This window comes from Astatotilapia calliptera, chromosome 5 (assembly GCF_964374335.1).
Source record: "Astatotilapia calliptera chromosome 5, fAstCal68.1, whole genome shotgun sequence".
Classification (NCBI taxonomy): Eukaryota; Metazoa; Chordata; class Actinopteri; order Cichliformes; family Cichlidae; genus Astatotilapia; species Astatotilapia calliptera.
In genome coordinates, this window is record NC_137426.1 from 17,755,583 (window position 1) to 17,772,322 (window position 16,740).

A 16,740-nucleotide genomic window follows, 5' to 3' on the forward strand; every position below is an offset into this window, starting at 1 on the left:
ATGGTAAGCAAACAAAAGAAGGCGGAAGCAGCGGTGAGAGAAACACGATCACTCACAGTGTGACCAGATTTCTAATGAAACAAACCACATTCTTAAACACTTCTTATTTTAGGAGTCACAGGCAAATAAATTGTTTGGTGTGTTTCACAGCAGACCCCCCTGTGAGTCCTGAATTATGAGGTCTGTTTGGGGTTCTGCTGGACGCTAAGTCAACCCCCAGGCTGGTGACAAGTCACCCTTTTGCTTTAATATTACTAGAATCATCACAGTGGAGTTACTGGAAAGGTTGTCGACTGCAACAAGTGATGTGACACATTAAGAAGGTGAGTGTGAATGTTTTTTGGCTGCCGGATGATGCCTGTAAAAACAGCCAACACATCATTAAATACTATTATTCAGCGCCAAGTTAAATGTCTGGTTGAGAAATGCATTGTTCCGAACAGTCCTGGCCTCAGGCGGCCATCCAGCAAGGAACTATTTCAAGAATTCACTGGAATTCCTTTGGAAAGAGTTTTCTGAAAGTTTCCCTAAACTAGCTGATTATTTTAATTTACTGAACGTAAATATTAGTTTAATTTCATTTATTTCACATAACTGACTGCCTCGTTTCACAGACCACACATCTGGTCTTCAAGAGACATTGTAAACAGTTAAATGTAAATAAAATCTAGAAATAACTAATCAACATTCATCATGGTGCAAACTCTCCGTCACATTAAAAATAGACACTTTCATTCTCTAGGTGAAAAGAAAAATGTGGACATTGATGCATAAATGCAAACGCCTCTATATATGGCTTTGCTTTGCATTGACTCCCACAGTTGTTAGATGTGCCAAATAGGGTAATTTGCAAAGTTTAAAATGGCCTTTGATGTCAACATAAGCAGAATATATGCACAAACCCTTTGATGGACTGGGAAGCTGTTTAAGTTGCAACTTCTTTCATGGGAAATGTAAATGGGGCAAGAACTATGCATTGGGTGGATGGAAGAATAAAAATTAGATAATAGACTGAAAACGAGATGATGGATGAGGATTAATTATTCTTCAAGTGCACTTAAACTAAAAGAAGGATCTGAATATAAACTCATGTATACAGTGACACAATTATGGTCCTGCTGCATCATTAATTTTTAAGTTAAAATGCCAGACTTATGTCTGACTGGGATTAGTAGAGGATGGATGAATGGATGGATGAACGGCGGACGGGTGGATAACAAATTTGGCGAGATTTAGGACACAGTAGTACTTGGTTAGAGGAAAAGATGATGGTTTTGGGTTAAACAGACTGTTTATTTTAGCTCATCTGGTGAATTCAAGTTCAAAATTCACTCTGTGTTGTGTTTTGGTTCTCACGTACTCCTAAGGGATATCTGTAAATGCTAAACGCTTCAGTATGTTCTCCATTTACAACTACTGTGGGTTTATCAGAGCTTTTTCTTTCTTTCTTTCTTTCATTTCTTTTTTTTTTATTTTTTACCAAAAACAGCTGGCTGTTGCGTCTGAAAACGAATAATGCGGGCCAAAAAAACAAAACAGCTGTAGCTAAAAGCTGACAGAACTACAGCTTTTAATAGACCTGAGGGGATGTGCTGAGCTGGGTTATGAATCTCTGAGATTGTGTGAGCCAGTAAACCCTTTCACAATAGACGTGCACAAAGTCTTTTAGTACAATATGTAAAAATATTGATCATGGCAGCTGAGATAGTACATTTTGTGGTCTGTGAAAAGAGTAAGTACGGATATCAATCTCTAAATCAAAATTTGGTCTCCATGTGCTCGTGTCACACTGTGTGGGATACAGGCAGTGTGGCACCCTCACAATCCAAATCTGAGCTTCACGCAAACACTGTATTCAAGTTTCCACAGTATAGACTCGTGACACATAAATCAGAACCCAAAGTCTGTCACCTGACGTTATAGCACACGATGGTGGAAAGCTGTGTTGTAAATTATGAAATCTCAGTGGTTATTATGATAACAAAAAAGGATAATAAAAAGAAGCATATGATTAGAATAAGGACATAAATGAATGATATGAGCATAAAGGGACTAAGATATTCATGCTTAATGGTTCTTATGAAAACCAGCCCAAGAAGCTGAATTATAGCAATATCCTTCAGCTGAACTTATCCACTCTCCGTAATATCCCACAACATCCTCCGTTATAGTGCCCGGAGCTGAAAAATGGTTCTCAAGTTTCGTTTTCTTGCTCTCTGCTGCCCACTTTAGCTTCATTTTACTCAGAAAAGCTGGCAGAGCCCCTACTTTCATTTTTCCGTCCATGCTGCATGTCGTCCTCTGGTTTGGTTTTGCATGAAACGGGACCAACACTGTGGAACTCCTGTTCCTGTGCCGACTGCAGCACACAGGCAGCGGATCAACTCCAGCCTGCTTTCCACATCCAGAACATAATCCTCCTCGATCTCCAGCCAAAGCCTCAACAGCACTTGGCTTTTAAACAGGGTGTATTAATTCTCTGCCTGTAGCTACCCACAGCACGGTGTTGTCTTCAAGGAAAATTACTTAGGATCCATTTAGGATAGATGATTTTTTTTTTTTAATTTGGACATTAGAACAAATATTTTTGAACAGTCTTGACTCACCACCAAGAATTACATAAGGGACCATAGGGATTATCCCTCACTGCAATAGTCAATGAAGCTCATTTTTTCATGTGCTGATAAAAGTGAAGCATTTATCAGAGAGAAAAATTAGCTGAACGCTGCCAGACAGAGCAGACACATTATCAGTCAGATGGATTAACTCCTCCTGCTACTGTAAACTCCCTACATGTCCATTTAGCCCTCTGTAAAAAGAAATGTGCTTAAAGATTTAAAAGAGAAATGCAAATTGTTGAATTTTCTGTAATATGATACAAAACGTTCATATTGTAAAATAACACAAAGGTGTGCAATTTAAATATCGGCGCTGCTAAATAAGTAACCTTCGCATTTCTTTAAAATTTTATTCCAAAATCAGCATTAGAGCTGCTGCCACTGCTTCATTTGTATTTTGGCTCAGAAATGATCACTTACCTGCAGCCAGGTAGCCAAAGTTGTAGCCACGGTATCCATGGTAACAGTGTGGCCTATAGCAAATCCTTCTATAGTGACTGTATGGATAGTTTGCAGCAGAAGTCAAAGACACCACTGCTACAATGACCACCAAAATAAAAATCCAGCTTCCTGGTGACAAAGCCATGGCTTAGGTTTAATAAATCAAAAACTATTTAAAACAAAAGGGGAAAAAAAGATTTTAGAAATGCCCAAAGATCTGTTGCAAAAGATCTACTGTCAACATTTTTGTTAAGGCTAATAAGTTTGTTTGTTGGCTGGCAATGGACGACCATGCTCCAGTAAAGACTGGTCTGAAATAACATGGTAAGTACTTCTTTTTCACTCTGTCTCCTGAATTTTCTTTCCCCCTCCCTCCATCTCCCTCTCTCTACTTCACCCTCCCAAACCTCGATGTCCATCACACCATAGATCCTCCTCTCCCTCCTTTTTCTCTTTCCCACTCTTTCCCACTTGTCCCCACATTTCACTATAAGGAGCACATCCAGTACTACATTAACTACATAGATAGATTTAGAAAAAAAAATCTGTATTTCACAAGCCAGGAGTGATTGATTTCTTTGCCTCATATTGCTCACTCAGCCACTGTGTTTTTACATTTCTTCAAAGAATATTGTGTGTGTAAAAAGGATTTATGAGCGCTCATAAGTCAGGTGTTGGAGAAGGAATGTGAATCGTCTAGAGGATGTGCTGACTAATATATTTTTCTTTTGATACTGACATGTATCAAAAAAGTCTGTCACCAAAGGAACGTCAAATTTGACGAGTGCCAGAAGTCAAATTCGGTATTTTCAATCCAAACATCTGAGAAAGGAATGCATCTCACTGGCTATTCAATAGCAGATCCATTGTGTTCTCTCTCATCTGATGCCAACACATACAAACACCGCAGCACGACCCCAACAGTGCTGTAAAGAAAAAGTGCAAAATCATCCTTATGATCAGAATCCCATCACCCATTGGAAGAGAAATGATACGAAGAGGCTTCTTTTATGACTTTTATAACTCCTCTTTTTAATAATTTATCCTTAAAGTCTTTGTGCAAGCATCTAAGAAGTTTGCAACATTGTACATTTATGCTAAACAAATATTAGAATCACTGGGACAATGAAGCCAGCCAGAAAAGAAAATAAGCCTGATTAAGTAAGGAGTATGCATAATAAGCCCAAAGCCTGTGAAAACAACTCACCAGAGTAAAAAGGAAATATGGATCGAGTACCAGCAAAGAGAAACTTGGCAACACCAAGGTGTTTTCCTTTAAAAATCATCTTTACAGTAAGCGCTCTGTTCTCTGGGTTAGCGTGGACATCTAGTACCTGCTGATTTTAGTTTGGGATTATTCTGGCGTGTGCTAAGTATTACTCTTCCAGTTTGTAATGGTCCGAGCTAAAAAGTTAATTTGACATGACGGCTAACGTGTTGACACTACGGCTCAACACTCAACATGACAACTGTTACTGTTGGCTCTCTCAGCACTGTTTGTGTCAGTCCTGTAGAGTCCTAACAAATAAATAAAAAGAAATTTGAGCATTTTGCTAACTGTTTAAAACGAGGTTCCCCAATGCACTAACGGGCTGGTTTACAATCCTACCCAGAGTGATTTATTCTTGAGGGCCATAGACTGTAAATAACAGATGGACATTGATACTCTGATGCCATCCACTGCTTCGAACTTTGCATTTTGGCAGTTACCATCTTCTTCTGTTAAAAAACAGACGTCATGAGTGGGTGTTGGATTTGCTGGAGAAAGAAATAATCCTGCATGTTTATATCTGGGTTATGAATCATACCCTGGTTTATTATCTATTTTTGTCTACTATAATTTATTAAATGATATCCTAGTATATTAAATGAGACTTGTGACTCGCCTCCTTTAGGCCATTAGAAAGAATAGAGCCTTAAGGCAAGTCTGTTCCTACCAACAAGTTATGTCTCTCTTTCATATACAGTGCATGTGAAAAGCTAACTGAATTGATTTGTCTCTCATCTGGACTCCTGCGCCTCTGCAGCCCTCTGAGCTTCGGGCTGTCATCGAAATGAAAAGCAGATCACTTTCCACAGACAGTGCGAGACACACACAACTCTAGCTTCAATATCTAAAGCATCGAACATTGAAAGCTTCTAGCCAGTTTCTTTTACCTCTGTTAATACTCCTGTCAGTTACAGACAATTAGGGCATTAATGCTGAGGGTAGCTGTTTTTCTCCAGTACACACCGGTGGCAAAGACAGACAGCTATGAAAGCCAACTGTGACAACGTTCACATCAGCTCTCCTAATAACCGTGACCTGGATCAGATCTCTCTCTGGTTCCTCCTGCAGCCGTAGCACCGAGCACTCCAGCGTCTCTCCTCTGGGCTTGGCTGGTACACACAGGATTCATTATTCTGATTAAAGCCCTTGCAGAGATTTCCTAACCAGAAACATCAAACTATCATGAAGTAAAAACAAATCTCATGGGAAAATATCAGTTTTGATGAAATACAGGGCAGAGATACTGGGCTTCATGATAGATAGCTACAGTTTTCTATTTAACAGACACTGAGTCATGAAGAGCAGATGTCAAGATAATTTTATTATCTATGATGTGCAATGTAAAAATAGCTGGTACTGTGGTTCACTCAAATTGACAGATTGTTTTGGTATGAGGTGACATTTCCAAGTAGTATTAAACTAATAAATGGCAACGAATGTTCCCTTTACAAGGGATCATTTGTAATGTCAGAGTAACTCGTGCTTTTAGGCGTTATCTACACAGAGACAACTACAAGTTAAAAAAGAAAAAAACAGCTTCACAGCTGATTATTTTGAGAATATTTGTATCAGAAAACCAACCATATGACAATCAGAACCTCAATGTTTCCATCATAAATAATCTCATTTTTTATTTTCATATTTTTCATAATGTTTGTTTATGAGATGAAGTGTTACTGAGAGCACAGCTCTTTTCTGAACCCGATTCTTTTAGAAGTTTCCTCCTCCCCATCGTTGCCAACTTCTTGCTAATAGTGCCTTGAGGCAACTGTTGTTGTGATTTGCCGCTATAAAAATAAATAACTTCCAGGGTTAAAAAGCTTGCTCAAGGGCATCCCGTTGGAAGAAGTTCACTACTTCTTCTATCCTCCTGCCTGGAGCTAAAACCACCAACCTTTAGGTCACAAGACCAATTGTAGCCCATACAGACATTAAAGGGAAAGTCTTTGTCACCTACCCCAGGTAACTTTGCAATAGTATCCTTCACTGTCATTTAGTTCAATCAGTTGCCTTGACATTTAACTTCAAACCATTTAACTTGCCCACTTTGGGCCACCAGCAGTCATTTCTCTTGCCTGATGTCCCTGAATGTAACTGACTTCTTGTGGCCTCTGGTCATTCCCTTACTCTCCAGACCCACAGAGGCCATCATATAACTGTTTTAAGAGACTGAATCTGTTAAGGGGCATCCACACATTGTTACATATCACTTTGTTGCTGACACTTGGATACTAGTGTACTTTTCAGGCTACAGTTGCCTAGGTAACCTTCATCATTTCCTGTGTGGATGCCCTGTAATTATGATAATTTATGTGCCATTAATGCACTTAAAATGTGTCAAATTCCCAGAGCGCCATTTTGAAATTAAACACCACACTGACCTTGACATGTTTTTCCATCTTCGTTCAGTTTCTGTCCAGGAGGACACCTGCAGTAGAAACTTCCAATGGTGTTACAGCAGAGAGCTTCACAGCCTCCATTGGTCTCCTCACATTCATTCACATCTGACAGGGGAAAAATACGACAAAGCACTGATGAAATGTTTATTCCTCGCTTTTAATCTCCTTATTATTATTTACATGTGAACTAAAGTGAAACCTCTGAGAAAGAAGAACAAAGGATAGATCATGCTAAATGAAAAGGATGTACTGAAATAGTGTCTAAGATAAAACAGGGTTATGCTTCTTTGAGCATGAGAGACTCTCACTTCCTTTTCATGTTGTTCTATTGTGTTTTAAATGTCGTGCGCGAATAAACTTGGACGTGTCAAAAGTACTGAAGGGCCTGGAACTACAAGAAAATCGCTGTGGTAAACTCGGTGCCCTTTTTCCATCCTTCAGTTTGTTTCTTGGTACCAACTTGAAGGAAAATAGGGAAAAAAAGAAGAAAAAAAGAAAAGGTAGAATATATCCAGAAGAGAATCAAACTATAAACAGCGATTAATTAAGCGGAACAAATGGAAATATGAGGCAGTAACATGTTGCCCTCATTCACTCTTACCTGCAAACCTACTTCAACATGAACCAGAGTAAGGATTTGTCCTGTTCATGCAAAACATCCTGAACACTTCCACATAAGCTCACTGCTTTCCATTTCATTCCCAATCGTTAAACGTGCTGCCAAATCTGTCATCAACGACACAAGATAAAATCTTTCCCTGCAGTTCCCAAACTACCCATAATGACCAGGGTCAGATACAGGCGCTGACAGTCCAGCGTATCATAACTGAAGCAGCAGAGATTCCACATAATGAGGAGATGTTAAAATTGAGAATAAACAGATAAATGTGTAACAGATTATTCAGTTTACACCACAGTTTAAGGACACGGATGCGGATTCACTGCATTACTATTAAATTTAGTTCATATGGAACATTGTCAGCAGAGATCATGCTCGGAGCAAAGTTTTATACCTGATGACACTGGGTGTTTTACTTGCCATGCCAGCAGAAGGAATCTTGGACTGAAAACTGAAGACTATGGAAAAAATTAAGGGGGAACATTCACTTGGAAGTTGGCACCTTGTAAACTTTCTCCACGTTCATAAAAAGAGGAGAGTTACTGTACAGACTGACGACTACGAATGCAGAGAAAATTGCTTTATTAGAGCTTTTTTCCCCTTTACTAGCAAATCTTGCTCACGTCGCAGTGCCAGCGTCTAACCAGCTAATTATACCATTTCCCTCTCGGTTTACAACATCTGGAAATGTTCGGACTGAAAACAGCGAACTCTCTGTTGGCAGTGAGATGTCACCTTTAACATTAATACAATTTTATTACACAGTGAAACGTAATTTATAATCAGTTTATTACACCGATCCTTCTTTGAAGCAGTACAGCTAGAGACCTAATTTGTGATCCTTACCAATTTTTATATGGGACCTACATCACAAGAGCTTAAATTAATGGGTCTGGGTCCTGGGGTAAGAGAGAGTGCCCACCTTTTGCTACAGTTCATTTAGCCTGTAATATATGGACCATGGAAAACAGCAGTCTCGATGCAGAAAAACAACCAGGCAACTTGACCTGAAGTCAAGGTCAGAACTGAGCACTGACGACCCCTCTCCATCCCCAGGCCACACACCTGTGGCAGCTTGAGCAGGGGTTTGAGCGGGGTCACTGTCACGCTCATCATTCTCCCTAGTCTTTCTGCCCAATAAGAGAGCAGGAATGTGGAACTTCAATGGGTCAGGAAGAAAATACACAAAGCAGCAGTGGAATACTGAATGTCTCCCCTGGCTCAGTAACATACCACATAGTCCTTATTTCTCCATCAGGATGGCAGTTTTAATGAGCGAGACTTTGGATGGGCTGCACACAGAAATGGAGCTTTAATTACATTTTAGGTATATAAATATTAAACACTGTATATATTTTCCTTTTGCAATGGAGAGTATTTGAAAACACAGTAGATAAAACAAACTCCAAAATCTCTATGATAGCGTTCATACTAAACCAGGGGTCCCCAACCCCAGTCCACGAGGGCCGGTGTCCCTGCAGGTTTTAGATCTCACCCTGGGTCAACACACCTGAATCACATGATTAGTTCATTACCAGGGCTCTGGAGAACTGAAGACATGTTGAGAAGGTAATTTATCCATTTAAATCAGCTGTGATGGATCAAGGACACATCTAAAACCTGCAGGGACACCGGCCCTCGTGGACTGGGATTGGGGACCCCTGTACTAAACTAAACTTAATCCAAAACTGCCACGTAAACCAGCCACAAAAGTTATCTCAGATTTTTAAACCTAATGACTACTGAGCTGAATATGGTGGCTGAAACAGAGGTTACAAACCTACTTTAACCTAGATGGGGGGTTGGTGATATATTTTTCCATTGCACTTTAACCCATCTATCAAACCGTCACCAGACTGAACCTCCAGCAGAGGTACCAGACACTGAAACAAGAGCTTTAAAGTAGGGAAGCGTTTAAAGATCAACGCCATCCCGTGAACATCAGATCACAGAGGTTTCTTCTGCGCCTCTGTGGTGGGGATGAGTGTGTGTGTTTTTTCCAAAATGAGATCAGATGCCTGGAACATAGCGGTGTGTCTGCAGCCCAACTTCTTCCCTCAGTCAAAGGGCAGCGCTCAGGGTTGAACCCATGTGGTCTCTCATGAGACGATTTCACCATATGGTAGATACCTAACTGTGTCAGTTATGCAGCACACACTTCTCTTAGAGATAAACCAATTATACGTCAATTTTAACATCACTGAATTTACACCAGAAATGATATGATAAAATAAAAATCATTGAGTTGATGGTAAAATCTCATCTTTGGATGTATTCAAGGAGTTAGATGAGACAATCACTTAGCTCAGTGTTGCACAACAAAAGATAACAGCAGCGTATGTCAATCATATCTTGTTCTTGGTTTAAAAAATATATGCCTTTAATTATTTTATCCATAAAATGTTAAAAATGCCAATCACAATATGCTAAAGTGATGAGTTGAATATATAAAAAAAGGAAAAGGCACTGAGCTGCACAGACGCATCTAATATGCTTGATTTTTATTTCCTTTTCATCAAATTTGGTAGAATTACACTGAGAATTTTTACCACCAAGTTCTCCCCTCTTGCTGGTAGGGCATAGGCAAAGCACCTCATGCCCAAGTCACCCAGAGGACATCCTACTCAGTTGCCTGAGTCACCTAAACTAGATCTTTCAATATGGAGAAGTGACGGCTCTGAGCCCCTCACAAAAGACCAACCTCCTCATCCTGCCTCAAACAGAGAGTCCAGACACATGTCTGCCATTTTGACCAAAGTACAAATACTTGTTTTGCCAGAGGTTTTTCAAATGTCACTCAGTATTTCACCCAATCCTCTTGTCCAAGGCTTTTCTTACAGTTGTGGAGCTGTTACTGAGTAAAATTTGAGATATTCATTGGTGGAAACTGAAACAACGTACATCCTGAAAACAAAATACATCTAATTTACTACGGCTTACTTTCATATTAGCCCGGCAGCAGAGTCACTGTGTTTAGTTTTATTTAGCCCTCTAACAAAGACGTGCTGATCCAACTGCATGCTAATTTTGGAGGCTGTAGTTAGTGGTTCGGTATTTTATTGCAGTGTACTGAGAGCTTCCTGATGTTTATAGAAGAAGTGGGGCCACATTCCCCAAAACCAAGACCATCTCCTCTAACACCATGAAATAAAAAGCTCATAAATTATTACATTACCATTAAGGCGACGAGAGAAGAGACACTATTTTATCAAATACTTATTTTTAACTTATTTACTTATTTACTCATCATGGACTAACTACACTGACTACAAGACACCCCGAGCATAGGAATGACTAATAGCATCATTAAAATTAATTTCAAGCAAACCCTGGAAATGGTTCTTACCTTCTAACCTCTTCAAGTATAAATAAAGGTGGAGTTTCTTCTCATTGTTCTCTGAAGTCAACACAGTCATTGCTACATCGCCATGAAAGACAAACTGAGCTGTTATGTCTTCTTGAATTCTAATAAAACACATCTTTGGAAATGTATGAAAACTATGTATTTCCTCACAGTGGACACTCTGTGCTAAAGCAACCTGTAAAGAATAAGAAAATAATGAAAGTTCCTCTAAAACTTTTTTTAATGCCTCTTCAGAAGGACATATCTCTTCTATGAAAGTTCAGCTGCAGCAGATCTTCGAGTTTACATTTTTGCGCTGTATTGTGTGACTTCCTCAGATAAAGATGACCACTGCTCCCAGTAGGTTGAGGCTCATGTCTTGCTGGGCTAGCTGTGCCAAAGAAAACCACCAGGCCTATGATATTATCTTGAGGGGGTCACGGGCTGGAAAAATTGCAGCATTCACTGAAGATCGGGGGGGGGGGGGGGGGGGGGGACACTGTGGATATCACTAAGCTTTTTCCTTTTAGGGCCCTGATCTAAAACCCTGCTGGTGTAGAAATGTGCTTTGCTAGTGTTCATTCTTCGCTGTATTCCCTACAGTCCTCACAGCTGCTTTCATTTACCAGGTGCCGCAAAGATGGGATTGGCTCGAGGTTGCATGAGATGCATTTGAGTCAGAAGTATCACTGAGACTGAGCTGCAAGGTGAATCACAGTTTACAACTGAGAAACTCACTGCCTATGAACTCACTGCCCACTTCACACTCTTCAAAATCATCCTCTCCTTTGACCTCCAGTTTAACCAATCGATAAAATGTTTATTGTAAAAAGGCTCATTCGGAAAGGCAGGAGCACAAACCTGAACTGGTGAAATGGGCTCAACAAAGCTCACAAAAATATCATCAAAGTTCGCATTTTATAAACACAGTAATTCCTTGGAATGCCAAGTTTAATCTCAAGAAGCAGGCAGTGTCATTCTGATGTTTAGTCCTTCGGTTCAGGTCTAAATAAATCAGTTAATAGATTTATAAAAGTCTGATATTTCATGCATATTTATAAATATTGCTGAGAAACTCTTCAGATGAGTCCTGCTGCCCAGATTTAATACAAAGCACGTTTAATATAAAAAATATCAGATGTAAAAAAGAAAGAAACTCCACATACTTATGTGTCTTTCTTTCCTTCACCTCTGCAAGTCATCAGCTCAAGTTCAATACCGCCCCCTACTGGTAGCCTTCTGCTACATCAGTAGCATCCAGGTGTGAAGCCATTTCTTAAGCTGACACGCTGCGATCCAGCTCTGCTCCTATTCATCCTGTAACTAAAACACAGCTGCTACAATTCACAGTCCAAGAAAACCGCACGCATCAAAGTGCCTGTTCTGATAAAACATCTTTCACTTTGGCGTGCCACACTGGCTTTTACCAGAAAAAAAGTGCATGCCCTATTAAACATTTTATAATTTCCACCCTTAGTCATATTTAATGCATTCTTAGTGCCAGTTTGAGGCATGGGTTTCTTCCCAAAGCCCTGTAATTGTGGCCAACGTGCTGCTGAGATTTTGTTAAGTGGCACTGGCAATAGGACGTGGTGTGGCTTTCCTTAATCCAGAGAAGTAAAAAAAAACACCCTTTAATGAAAACCACACAACGACCTCTATGATGTGTATTTACTTCTATTGACAAACCGCTAACGTTTCCATGAAGTCATTTACAATCTGAATCAGGTCTTGAGTAGAAAGTTTTATCATGGAGGAAAGTGTAGTTAAAACCTTTTAAAGTACTTCTAAAATCTAAAAAGAAAAAAAACATCCTCGTAACCAGGCAAGAACTAAAGTCAAAGTTTGCTTCAAGATGAATCATTCAACTTGTGGAGTGAACAGACTCTGTCCACTCTCTCTGGGCCCAAGCACAAAAAGCCTCTGAAAGTCATGAATAAATGCACCTCCAACACTGACCCTCCAGAGCACGACAGCACTTGGTTCCCAGTCAGTTCGCTATGGACACCGAGGAAAGAAAAGTTGCTAACTACTGTAAAAAAGAAGTATAAATGTTTATTGGTTGAAATAATTCTTGGTACCAGCTTAAAAAGAAATGACTTTTGTTGTCTTTACTTCTTTAAACAGCTCATAAAGTCAACAGTGGTGTTTTTCTCATGTTCTCATGTGAAAACAGATGATCAGAATGTAAATTCACTGCTTATCTGTCGACTCCAACAGTTGTGTTTTGTTGTTGTTCAGTTTCTGTCCAAAGGCATGTGTTGACAAGAGGAAGAGACAAGCAGCAGATAGCTACACTGACAGAATCACTGAGAGGCTGTCTGACTCTCAGGTCAAAAAACGAATCAAATGACTGTAGTCTGCAGCACTCTGTGTGCAGCTTATCACAGCATATGACTGCTGAGACCTGTTTCCTTTTCTTTTTTTAAATTCTTGCACATTTGACCACAAGAGAATTCTAAGCGATATCAAATAGACTAAATCCAGTGTTTACGTTTGTTTAGTGAACATTCTGCACTACTGAGTCCTAAACTCCTCTAATCCCTCTTTTGATGATCCATTTCACTGCACTGATAGGCAAGCTTTTAAATGTTTGTGCGTATAAATGTGCAAAGGTTTGAGTGAAGTGTTCCTAGTGTGTATTTATGTGTCAAGGGATGACTGAACTGCTTTGTTCCCAGACATAAACAGCTGAAGTGACATTAGTAAAAATCCCAAAATCATGCAATAGCCAGTCACCCCAAACTGAAGTGTTGCAACCTGATTTAGACAACCCCAATCTTCTTCCATAGTGCTGTTTCGACTAATGATCCGATGGAAGCTAACAGAGCGGAAAGCTCTGAGAGATGTCTGTCCGTTCAAAATAAAGATGTTAATTAAAGGTTTCTGGCATCTGTCACTCAGTCTTACTTTCAGTAAAAGTTACAGATAAAAGCAGAAGACTGCAGCTGCATGAAGCCACGCATGTCTCTGGATAACATTTTATGATGTACACAGCTGAACAAGAGGACTTTGAGGGATTGCCGTCTGACCCTTATGCACGTGCTCTCTCACCGCTCTACCTGTTAGGACCTGTCTTCTCAAGCTTTGACCCAGGAGTTTAGAGCGCCTGGGAAAGCACACTGAGGTCTGCAGGAATCCAAAAATTACTTGTTGTGGTTTCCAGCCTGTCTCCGTCTTGGCTGCACACACTACAAAGGTATGCACAGGGCATGAGTGCAGGGAAAGTCGCCCAGAGCCAAGTGCTTTCAGGGCAAAAGATGGCAGGTACGTGACAGGCTACCATGGTCAAGAGAAGGAATAAACACTGAAAACATTGACGTTTGGATCGATTGATGCACAGCTGTGACATTCTGCATAGGACATCTTGGTTGATTAATATGTGAGTCGACCAGCAAGCTGAGTAATGCTAATCTGAAATGACATATATGTTAAAGAACATGAATGAACAGCTCAAAACCTTTGTCATTAAGATCAGTGATTCATAGGCCTTTTTTGGTGTTGCGATTGTTTAAAATTGAAATGAAAATTGAAATAGATGTTAACATAAACAGGATGCATCATAGGGTCTGTTGGCTGTTTTAAAAAAAAGGTCAGCTTCTGAGTCAGCTCGCTCTGATCAGCTCTGAGGGCGACTCAGCTGTACGACCAGTCCACACATTAAAATTATGACAAATGCTAATAAACTAAACAGAGAACTGGATAAATCTTTCTCCATCGCACTTGCACCACCCTCTCACATATATTTTATAGCGTCTTTTCTTGTTTTGTGATTCCTATCGCTTTTTAAAGCTTCAACTTAGATAAAGAAAATCAAACTACAGTCTGATTTTTTTTTAAATACAGCCTTTGTATATGAAAGGGCCTTTTCTTCACATTTAACATGTGCTTTTCACACCTCAAGTAACATCAGCATGAATGGCAGCGCAGTGAAAGATAACACTGTTGGGTGAATGCTTGCTGAAGCTAAATGGCTTCCATATGAACACACAGCAGTGGAAATAATGTCACAGATGGAGGAAAAAACAGAGATTTGGTTCAAAATGTTGAATAAACAAGGAGCTGATAAGAAAAACAAAGGCCAAAAAAAGCAAAATGAGAAGAAGATATGAGAGTTCATCTGAATTAATAGGTAGCCCAGATCAGGAGAATCGGGGCACCGCTGGCAGATGAAAGGATCAGTCCACACTGATTACGCCTTTAACTCTGTTTTGCAAACTCTTGTCACTTCTGATTTACACAAACTAGATGCAGTCGGCCCCTGAGAGACCAGGAGCGACCTTTTATCAGGAATGCTGTAAAGACTCTAATGAGATGGGGTGGGAGCCCAGAATCTCGGACAATTATGGGAGATTAGGGTACCGTGCAGGATGCAATGGCAGGTAGGTAGGCAAAGATGTGCCCCTCCTCCTGACTGCACTCCCTCTCATTAGACATGTCTTTCAGGACTTCACAGGAACAGCGCTGTTCTCTCTCAGGGCTGAACGTAAATTTTTGGTTTTCAGTGTGGAACAGAAGACAGGACGTCCTCTTGTGTGAAAGAGAGACCAAACAACTGCTCTAACAGAAAAAAGAGCCGCCCTCTACTTTCAATATCATTGTTTTAATCTGCTTTGAGTCAGCTGCACTGTGTCTTTCTTATGTTGTTGTTTTGGTTTTATTTTTTATTTTTTCATTCCTGTTTCAACACACAGTCTGGTTGTCATAAGTGGTTCTTAAAATGGCAAAAATGTTCCGGTAAACGAAGTCCAGGCTAATCACAAAAATGCATCATGTGTGTCTGTGAGGGCAAAAAATGTTTGAGAAAGTTTTCTTCTTGAATTTTATAAATTCTCTATTGTTTACATCAATATTTATTACTGGATTTCTTTACCCAGTACTGTTGCCACCTGTGAGAAACCACTTGTGTTCATCTTTGCTATGCCTTTAAGTTATATCTAAAAAGAAAAAGCCAAACATTTGCTGGTTTTATTTTCTTAAACGTGCCAATATGTTTTTCTCATATATGTATAATTTAACCTTCAATAAAATTTGGTTTTGACTGTTAGGAAGACACAAAAAAATGGATGAAGGTTAAGAAACATGGCGACCATGCAGACCAAAGACTTAGCCATTATTTAACTTTAGCTACAGCTTCTAGAATAGATGCTTCTTAGACAGAAGAGACAACTGAGTTTGAGCTTGTGAGAGAAAGAGAAAAAGGTTAGAGAGGGGAAATGAGATGGATGTAAAGAGATAAAAGAACAAAGAGGTGAAAAATGTGTGAGAAAAATAAAAGCTTCTGCTGCTGTTTTCCTGAGCCTGTACTGCACAGCATCCCTCATTTGAGCCCATCTAGATTTCTCGCTATGTTGGTTGCTAACAAAGCTACAAGAACAAGATTAAACCTTCAAATGCTAAAAAATGTAAAACATGCCAGTGACTCTTATTGGTACATTTAAACTCCACTTTAGAGAGAAAGTGTTTCGTAAATTTTTTTAAAAAGAAGCAATAATAGCAAGATTATGCAACCACCTGACCTTGTTCAGTGTTTTTAAATCAGATCTGATTAACTTGTTTTAACCTTACGTTTGTGTTTTTGAGAAAAGAATGAAAGACATCACAACTCTCTCCAAGCAAAGTGAAAAAATAGACTTCAGCTTGTTCGGTCCTTTCAGCTGCAGCCTGTTAAACCCATCACAGAACAAAAGGGAAACCCTGCGAATGATTTAAACTGTCAGAGATTCCCTAGACTTTTACAATGCCATTGTCAGCTGTTTGACTTTTACAGCTTTCTTTTTTTTGTCCAACTAAAAAATGCTCTAAAACTAAAACGGTAAGATTATAAGCAGATAAAACAAATGTTATGAGTCCCTATATGAGATAACTCAAGGCTTTTGACCTCGTTTTGGAAGATGGACACACCAATCATAAGTGACAAACTGCTGCAGCTGGTCATCTCGCTACTTTATCTTCTGGTGGATTTACAGTCTTTCACGGTCGCACTGACCAAAATGAGGGATAATCGTATGAGTTATGGGCCATTGTTAAAGGGTTCCAACCGATCCATT

The 16,740-nt window shown here is 39.6% G+C and overlaps 1 protein-coding gene across 3 annotated transcripts in view; it reads right to left on the bottom strand.

Moving 5' to 3' along the window:
* megf6b (multiple EGF-like-domains 6b) overlaps positions 1 to 16,740 on the bottom strand; it is a 64,149-nt gene that overhangs the window by 25,462 nt on the left and 21,947 nt on the right. For 2 of the 3 annotated variants that reach the window (XM_026167678.2, XM_026167677.2), the window contains exon 5: positions 6,711 to 6,833. In XM_026167678.2, coding sequence (XP_026023463.2) covers positions 6,711 to 6,833 — 123 coding nt within the window. Of the gene's footprint in view, positions 1 to 3,038; positions 3,380 to 6,710; positions 6,834 to 16,740 lie in introns of those variants that run through there. The other variant, XM_026167679.2, reaches the window with a different exon arrangement.